The sequence below is a fragment of the Arvicanthis niloticus genome, chromosome 4 (genome assembly GCF_011762505.2).
Source record: "Arvicanthis niloticus isolate mArvNil1 chromosome 4, mArvNil1.pat.X, whole genome shotgun sequence".
Lineage (NCBI taxonomy): Eukaryota > Metazoa > Chordata > Mammalia > Rodentia > Muridae > Arvicanthis > Arvicanthis niloticus.
Genome location: NC_047661.1, coordinates 5,491,250 through 5,500,760, shown reverse-complemented (window position 1 = coordinate 5,500,760; position 9,511 = coordinate 5,491,250). Strand labels below are relative to the sequence as shown.

Below are 9,511 nucleotides of genomic sequence, written 5' to 3'. Positions count from 1 at the left end.
TGTACATTATTGGCAAATAAGACACAAAATAAAATTTCCTTGATCCTCAGAGAATCAAGAGTAGTCACCTGTCTATAGGAGGATTCAGTTTCTTACGATTAATGTCTGTGATACTGTTCCTGTGGGTACCAGCAGTGCTTTGTGGTAAAGAACACCTTGTTTAGTTGTTCTATCATAGGCTTTTGTTCGAGCTGCTTGTGTTTTCTTTCTAACTTGGTTTTCAACACCTGCTCCTGTATTTCTTCATTATTATGCAGAAGATATGTTTGAGAGGATAGGTTTGCTGTGTTCATAGGGGATGTCCACAGAAAGGTGGTAGCACACTATTGTCCTGCCCTCAGATGACAAAGTGAGGTCTACTTTGCAATTGTAGTCATCTGAAAGGGAAGAATATGTAGATTTGTGACAAGCAATAAGTAATGCTTCATTATGGATTGGTAATAAATGCTTCCAGATAGTTCTGTTTGATATTGCCCATTTTACTGCCATCGTGATGATCCTTAGCCAGTGATTTGAACAATGATATTGTGAGGAGAAACTGACTCTAAAACCTGTTGCTAGGTATACAGATTTTCGTTCCTGCCAGGGGTGGGTCAAACTATTGCTACTTTCCAGGATGAGCCCCTTGGCACGGAATTCAGTTTCAAATCAAACATCCTGATGGAGCCGAAGTTTGAGGAACAAGAACACAGGAACTACCACCCATGAGCCAGTTTAAAGACTCAAATCAGGAGGAGTCTCAGGAGTTGCAAGGTCAACGTGCTGCAGCCAAACACCCTTCTGCTAAATCGAGCCTGGGGATACCAGCAGCCTTGCCCATGCACCCACCATCTTGCTTCAGTCTGGGTCCTGGTGAGCAATATTTCTACATAGATTTGTAATAAAGAAAGACACATATATACATAAATTTGCAATCTCTAGAGAAAGAAAAATGGCACAGAAGGACATTGTTAACATTATACTTATGCATTGTGACTGTTGTGGACATATGTCAATATTCAAAAGCTCAGGAAATACAGTACCAATATTATTCTAGGATATACTCAGGCAACCAGTACAAGAATTACATTTGGGAAATTCAATGATGAGATAAACATGATTGATCACACTGAAACACTTAAACATTAATTAGGCCAAAGTGTCATAAATAGGGTTTGGAAATACAATATATCTATGAGATCACGACCCATAAGAAGATATTGAGGAAAGAAAACATATACTGTAAAGAGTAACTTGGTTTCAGTATTTTTCTGTTTATTTTTGTATGGATGACCCGTCTATCAGTAAAGCTAGGACGATAAAGAATATCACTATCAGTTTGTGAGAGACAATATGTGATATTAGCAGGCATAGTAGTTGTTTTATAGACATTGGTGCTGCATAGATTTTGAGAATAGCAAAGTCTTCATTGTGGACTTTGCTTTTAAGTCTTTCCCTGTGTCTTCTAATTAGTTTTGGTTTGAAGTCTATTTTGTAAGATATTAAAATGACTATACCAGCTTGCTTCTTAGGTCCTTTTACATGCAATATATTTTTCCATTCTTTTACACTGAAATATAAAGGAACAATCTTTATTGATTGCTGTTATTTTGTTGATGTTATTGATGGTGGTGGTGGTGGTATGTGTGTGTGTGTGTGTTATGTGTGTTGTGTCTGTGTGGTGGTGGTGGTGTGTGTGTGTGTGTATGTGTGTATGTGTGTCTATATGTCTGGATAGCTATGTGTCTGTGTATGTTTCCCTTTGTCAATTTGCTGATCTGGGATTCTTTCTTTCTTGTGTTTTCTTTGGTGTTAATCACTTTATTCGGGAGTTTTTTTTTTTTTTCTAGCACCTTATGTAATGATTCTTCATCTATTGTGATTGAAATTTTGGTTTTGTAGGAGATTATGTTTCCTTTCATGTCTTGTGTACATATTAAATGGTTTTAACACTGGGGAACTTACAGTGCATTTGTCTGAGATCTATTTACCTGTGCCTTTCATATTAGCTTTGGACTTCACTGATTCTTGGATGTCCACATGTAGAAAAATGCAAATAGATCCATACTTATCACCCTGCACAAGCTTAACTCCAAATGCATAAAAAGCCTCAATATAAAATAAGATACACTGAACCTAATAAAAAAGAACGTGGGGGGAATAGTCTTGAACAATTAGCACAAAAGAAAACTTTCTGAACAGAACTCTGTTAGCACAGGCTCTAAGATCAACATTTAATTAATTGGACCTTATACAACTAAAAAGTTTCTGTATGGCAAAAGATACCATCATTCAGATAAATTGGAAGCCTTCTGAATGGAAATGATTTTTAGCAGCTATACATTTGATAGTATTCAATATATATATAAAGAAACTAAAAAACCTAGCTATCAAGAAAACTAATAACCTAATTTAAAAATAGGAAACAGGTCTCAAAAGAGAAAACTCAAATGGCTAAGAAACACTTAGAGAAAAGATCACCATCCTTAGTCATCACAGAATTTCAAATCGAAACTACTTTGAGATTTCATCTTACACACATAAGAATAGCTAAGGATAATAAAACAGTGACAGGTCATGCTGGCAAGGATGTGGAATAAGGGGAATCATCATTCATTGTTAGTGGGAGTACAAACTTATACATCCACTACAGAAATCAGTATGACTGTTCCTCAGAAAGTTGGGAATCAGTCTAGCTAAAATACAGCTGTACCACTGAGCACTCAAAGGCCAATTCATCCTGCACTTGCTCAACCATCTTCATGGATGATCAATAGCCAGAAATTGGAAACAACTTAGATGTTCCTCAATAGAAGACTAGATAAAGAAAACGTGGTATATTTACATAATGGAGTATTACTTAGCAGTTCAAAAGTGAAATCTTACATTTTTGATTGTGAGCCTAGCCTTTAATAGCTGAGCTGTCTCCTCAGCCAAGAGCGAGCTTACTTCTGACACTGCCTTGAGGGCCAGGACTCAGAGGCTGGGTAGCCCAGAGACCTAGGACAAAACCAAACGTGACTGGCCAAAAAAAAAAAAGGAAAAAAAAGATTCTTCATAATATTCCACTATACTTATAGATTAGGGCCTAGACCAGTTGTTATCAGAGATGCTTCAGATGGAAATAGATCCAAAACCACTACTGGGTGAACCTCCAAAAGTCTTTGGAAGAGGAGAAAGGATTATAGCAAACAGCAAACTCAATGGCATCTTTGGAGGTTCCTTGTCTCAAAATGTTCTGTCTTATCTCATTTTTATTTTACTGTATTTATACATTATGATATTCTCTTTATTCTCATATACTCTTTTTTTTAACCTTATAAGTTCTTTGTGTACATATTATGGGTACCACTTTAGTGTTTTTATGTGATTCCTGAATATGTAGGGTGGGTCTCTGCATCTATAGTTGTTTCTTGTGCCTTTTCTTGGGCTATTTTCCTTCTGTTTGTTTTATACAATTTAAATATGCAATTTTATATTATATATATTATATTAAAATCCCTTACAAGTATGTTTGTTTTCTAATGAGAGATCAAAAGGAAGTGGATCCAGATGAGAGAGGAATTAAGGAAGGACTGAGAGGAGTAGTGGGAGGGGAAATCATAACTAGAATGCATTATGTATGAAAAAAGTCTATTTTCAATAAAATGAAAAAAAGAATAATTTGGCAATGATCTTTGAGTCTTAAATTTCTGGTCAACAAATTTATCAGGAAGTACAATGAGTGAGGAGGTGGAGGGCAGTTATAACAGCCTATGTTTCTGTTGTAGGTGGATGGTTTGGATTCACATATTAAACTAATGGTGTGATACTAATAAAACTTATTCTTCTTTTCTTACTTATTGAAAAGGAAATAGTACATCTAAGAACAATCAAAACAAAGCTGAGCCGAATGAAATTCTATTTACAAGACATAAGATTACTGGTGGCAAGTGATGTCTGCAGAGGTAAGATGGTTGAAGTCTTTTTGCAGAGGCCAGTTGTACTGATATTGTGGGAAAGATGTAGAAGCCATCAAGTACAGTATATAAAATAAACATCCAAGAGTCAATGAATTTATTCTTTTTTTCCTTTTATTGAAAATAGACCTTTTTTTCATATATAATGCATTCAAAGCTAATGTGAAAGGCACAGGGAAATAGATCTCAGACTAACGTATTCTAAGTTCCCCAGTGTTAAAAGCATTTAATATGTACACGAGACATGAAAAGAAAAATTGAAAAGAACAAATCAAGTCATTTGTGATGCTGGTAAAAGCACAGCCAATAGTCCAAACAAAATTTTAAACCTCTAATGAGGACTATGACCCATACATTAAAATATAGTTACAACTGTTCTCTTTGAAAGACCTTTTAATGTGGATAAGAGATGAGGACCTTAATCATCAATTTAACAAATCCTTATTCACTTAGATAAAACAAACACTAACACAAAAGGAAGAAGAAAGAAAGAAAAATCTCCAAATCAACTGAAAACCACTGTTGATTTTTAAAATGAATATTTTAAGATCTAGATTAATAATTTCTTATGCATTTTATTGACATTTTAAAAATAAGAGTATTTGGGAAGGCTTTTGCTAATGGATCATCTGTAAAATGATCCTCATGTGCCTAAAACCACTTTATATTTTAAGGATTTGTTAATCTAACCATTGCATTTATAGAAATTCACTATTAAATAAAGAATAGATGTGATAAATAATTTCAGTGTAGAGATTCTGTGAAACTCCATATAGTCTGATTGATTTTAGGATGGTATGTAAAATCTAACCTAAGACATATATAACTAACATAGAAACATTGTTCAAGAAGACTGAATTCTGAGTGTCCTAAATGCCTGGTATTCACAATGATTCTTCTATTTAGAAATGTGGAGCTGGCTGAGTGTCATGTGTTCTCCATAGTATGGCGCCTTTCTCATATGCTCGCCTTTGTCCAGACATTTTTCATCAACATTTCAGAAGTAGATGTGGCACAGGTCTGTAATTTTAGCTACTTCAGAGAGTGGACACTGTAAGCTTAAGGCTTTCTTGACTCACCAAGTAAGCTCAGGCCAGTCCTGCTGAAGTACTCAGTGAGACCTTGTCTCAAAGTAAAAATTAAAGGGGCGGCAGGGGTTGGGGATTGTTATAGCTGAGTGGTATACCGATGGCCTAGTATGCCTGAGGTCCTGTGTTCAATCCTTAGTATTGGGAGAACTGTAAAGCATAGATGTGCTTGCATTCCCTAAAAATGAAATTTTTAAAAAGTCATTAATCTTTATCTTTCTGTGCCTCATAGCCACTTGGCATATAATACTTTCCCAGTATAAATTTTTAAGTTATATTGAAGTCATCTTAAAACAGTTTCTTTAATGTCCTTATCTCTACAATACCTGTTATATGGTTAGCCTAAGAATACTTCTCAAAGAATATTATCCATAAAGTTCCTATTGATAAGGACAACCTTAATATTAGTTTAGGCATGATGATATAGAAAATACCTTAACTATAGATGATATAGTTAAATGCTTTAATTTATTCTTTGTTGATATGACAAAATACCTGAACCCAGGGGAGTTTATGAGGAGTGTAAGTTTGTTGAGTTCACATTTCTGCAGGCTGCAAGTCCAGGAGCATGCTTCCAGCCTCTGCCTGGCATCTCCTGAAAACCACACTCAATCACCAACATGGTGAGGACAGCATTTGAGGCAGTGTGCCCAAGCTCCCCTTGTTAGAAAGCCACCACCTTGCTAAAAAATCATTCTGTAAGTGTATCAGTCCATTTATAAGGGTGTAGCTGTGTGATCCAATCACTCTTGAAGAGCTCATCGCCAGTTAACTTTAACACACAGCCTTGGGATTATATTTCCAATTTATGAATTCTAGGGATATTCACACCACATTACTCTCCAGGCTGTTCTTTAAGAATTATGAGAAAATGAGAATGCATTTACATTTTCTGAAGTATAAAAATTTTATGTTAATGTAATAGTGTAATAATGTTTTGCTATTGCTGTTTATGTTTTCCAGGAGGTGGATATAGCTTACTAAGTGCTCTATCAAAAATTTTCACCAACTCAAAAGGTTCAAAAGGATTCACATCTTTCCCTTTGTAAGTTAAAAAAAATACTATTATTTTCAAAGCCTAGCCAAATAGATTTAGTGAGAAAGAACTCCTGATAATCAGAGGGACTACAAGGGATAAATACCCAGTATGCAACTGTTTTGATCTAATTTGTGGATAAGCATTTATTTGAGTATAGAAGCAAAGTTTTTAAATGATCATTGTGATTATAATCTTCGGAATGAATTCAATTTAAATTCGATTGCATTTCTTTTCATTTTAGGGAAATGTGTATGTAAACATTACTCTATAAAAACTGGCAGTGGTGTGTTTATAATGAAAATAATTCATTATATTTATTGAAATTGTATCTTCTGTAGCAGCAGCATCTTTACAGAGAGGATGGGAGATAGTACTCATTAGATACTTTTCTTCATTTGTGAGCCAGGCAGTAGATTAGTTTTATCCAATTGCCATCTGCCATTCATTTTATATACAGCATGTCTGAAGAACTCACTCCATAGAAGGGTCTAGAGATAAAGGTAACCATATTGTATTTATATTTGTAATTATTGTATGCACTAAATTACAATTATTTGTGTGCCATTAAGGTCTGGATAAATGATATACAGAGTGGAAACAAACACATCTCTTGTGCTTAAAGCTAGGGTTTGAGGATAAGGTTTGGCTAGTAGTGTGCTTCCTTCATATGTATGTTGTGATTGTCAACTAAATGAATGCATTGCTGTGATTTCTTTTCATACTTCTTTGCTCAGCTTTGCTCATTTGGAAAGCAATAAGGAAAATTTTCTATATGCTTGCATTGACATGGTTGGAGGCACTGATCCCATGGCTGGATTAGGAAAAGATATAAAATATTTAAATATTGAAATAACTAAATGTTTATTAAAATTATACAATAATATCACATGATAATTAGATCAATAGCATGTCAATAGAGGGCTGCACATTGGAAAGAAGAGTTGCATTTTTATTGATACCCAGAATATTAGCATTCACCATAAAATGTAAGCTATGTATTATAATGACTTAAAAAATAAGTTAGCTATAATCTAAACATTCAGATATACCCAGAAATGAATGAATATATATATATATATATATATATTCATTATTTTCAAAATGTTTGAAAATATTCAATATTTTCAATATTATTCAAAATTTTGTTTGAAATGGAGAACTCATTCATTTTGATATTTTGAGAGTAGAAATCTAACCATTACTCATTAAGCAATGGGTTGACCCTGATGTTTAGGGAGGCAGGGATAAAACCAATATGACAGATCTACTGGGACCTGGCAGATTATGCATTGCTTTTCCAGTATGACAAAGATCTGTGTGAACGTGCAAGCACATGTAAGTGAGTGTGTTATGTACAGGCAACATGGCACCCAAAAAATAAGAGGAAATGAGCCAGAAACTCCACATTTTTCTGGCATCTATGGAGTGTCACCATCTGAGAACCATATGATTACTGGCAGATTGACATGTCAGTTCAGGCATGTCAAACTTGACCATGTTGAGCTTGGGTTTTGTCAGTTTACAACAGGATTATTGATACAATTTTAATGGTTTCCTTTCCTAGAAAGTCAAATCCAAACACTTTGAAACCATCTCCCAACAGATATGATGCATGTACTCACAGATTGAAACACTCATGGCCATGTCTTAACATCTCTGTTTCCATGTCTACTGTAATAGATCTATTGTACATATGTGTAAATTACACTGAATATGGTGGAAATAGTAGCAGTGTTTTGTGTGACAACACTGGCTTTTACCCTGTTTGATTCGTAAATGGTAATTACTATGTTCTGTCACAAGCCAAAAATATGTTTTCAGATGCCCCATCAACATATTCACTAAGGCCGGAAGTATAACTAGGCCTGACTTCTGAGATGAGTAAAGGAGTCCCATATCAGCATGATGCATAATTTATATAAGTAGAAAAGTTTGGTAAATTCAGTTTTCATTAAATTGGGGAGGAAGTTCGTTATATTGATGTCTCTGGGGTAAAATAATCTAAGGTATGAATGACACAGTTTGTATACTGTTTAAAAGGAATTTCCCTCCCATAGAATCTTTATTCATCTACTGCCTCATGAGTGGCTTTGAGGACTGGAATATTGCATTTCATTTGTAGAAACATGCAAGAAAGAACAGAGAAAGAATCCATTTACTTATAGAGTCTACTAAGAAGATACTGTTTCTAGTTCATTTTATGAACTATCAATAGAGAAGACTAAATTTTGTGCCTGTTCTTGTCAAAATAATCAAGGTGAAGGTAGCATGCTCTGGGAAGCACCATGGCTCATCTCTCAGCCAATCCCATTTCATCTCAATGATGACAGAACTTATGTGTCAGATCCTCTATCATCAGTAACCCATAACTCTGTTTTGCATTCCTATAACTCTTTCCAAAGACCTATTGCCAATGATGTTGGGATGTGAGTTAACTCTAAGGGAATTTCTCAAACAGTTGGGGGATATGAGCAAGCAGAGATGCCGCCTCAAGGTACCATCTTCACACTAAATGAAGCCCTAGAAGTATTAATTTCCTGTTGTTCCAAGCACCAACAGGTTGTTTTCCTTTTTAATTTATTTATTTCATAGATTCATTCTGTTTATTTAATTTTGGAAGCATGGTCATATACTCCACGGCCATCCTGCCTCAGCATTTAGAGTGATCAGATCATAAGTCTGTGCCACAAAGATGGTACTGGCATATGCTTGGCTGTGTAAGATCCTTACTGTCAAAGAGAAATCTCAACAAGTATCTTCAGAATTGATCCAGATTCAGGCTCTCTCATGAGAACTCAACATTCCTATGCAGCTCCCAATGACTTAAAGATTTCCCATGAGGTCTTACCTCTTTAAAGTCCCACCACCTCCCACTCTACTACACTGATAATGAACCTGCTGGCATTTTCATTCCTATGGAAAAATTTTATACTATACCCAGTGCCACATCTTATGTAATCTAGGTCCTGGAAACATGACTAGGGGTGCCAAAGCAATGAAGATAGGACAGATACACATACTGAAAATCTGGGATAGATGGACACTGGGTATACTGATGGAGCCTTACTGTCACTGTTTGAATAAAAATGGCCCTCAAAAGTCCATAGGAAGTGGCATTATTAGGAGGCATGGCCATGTTGGAGTAGATGGGTTTTGGAGGGGGGGATGTGCCACTATAGGGGTGGGCTTTGAGATCTCAGAAGCTCAAATTCACGCTCAGTGACTCACTGTCTCTTCCTGATGCTTGCTGATCCAGATATAGAACTCTTAGCTGCTTTTCCAGCACCATGTCTACCTGTATGCCTTTATTCTTCCAACCATGATGATAATGGACTAAACCTCTGAAACTGTAAGCCAGCCCCAATGAAATGTTTACCTTTATAAGAGTTTTTTAGTAGCACTAGACTAAATGACATAATCTTGGTGTCTCTTCACTGTAATAGAAA

General features: G+C 35.4%; 1 protein-coding gene across 1 annotated transcript; it reads right to left on the bottom strand.

Annotated features, from left to right (window-relative positions):
* Positions 1 to 249: 249 nt before the first annotated feature.
* Positions 250 to 9,201, bottom strand: LOC117706781 (large ribosomal subunit protein mL42-like). Its single transcript, XM_076932116.1, has 2 exons — positions 9,086 to 9,201; positions 250 to 499 (listed from the first exon to the last, which is right to left on the bottom strand). The coding sequence occupies exons 1-2, from the start codon at positions 9,199 to 9,201 to the stop codon at positions 250 to 252; spliced, it is 366 nt and encodes a 121-aa protein (XP_076788231.1).
* Positions 9,202 to 9,511: the final 310 nt, after the last annotated feature.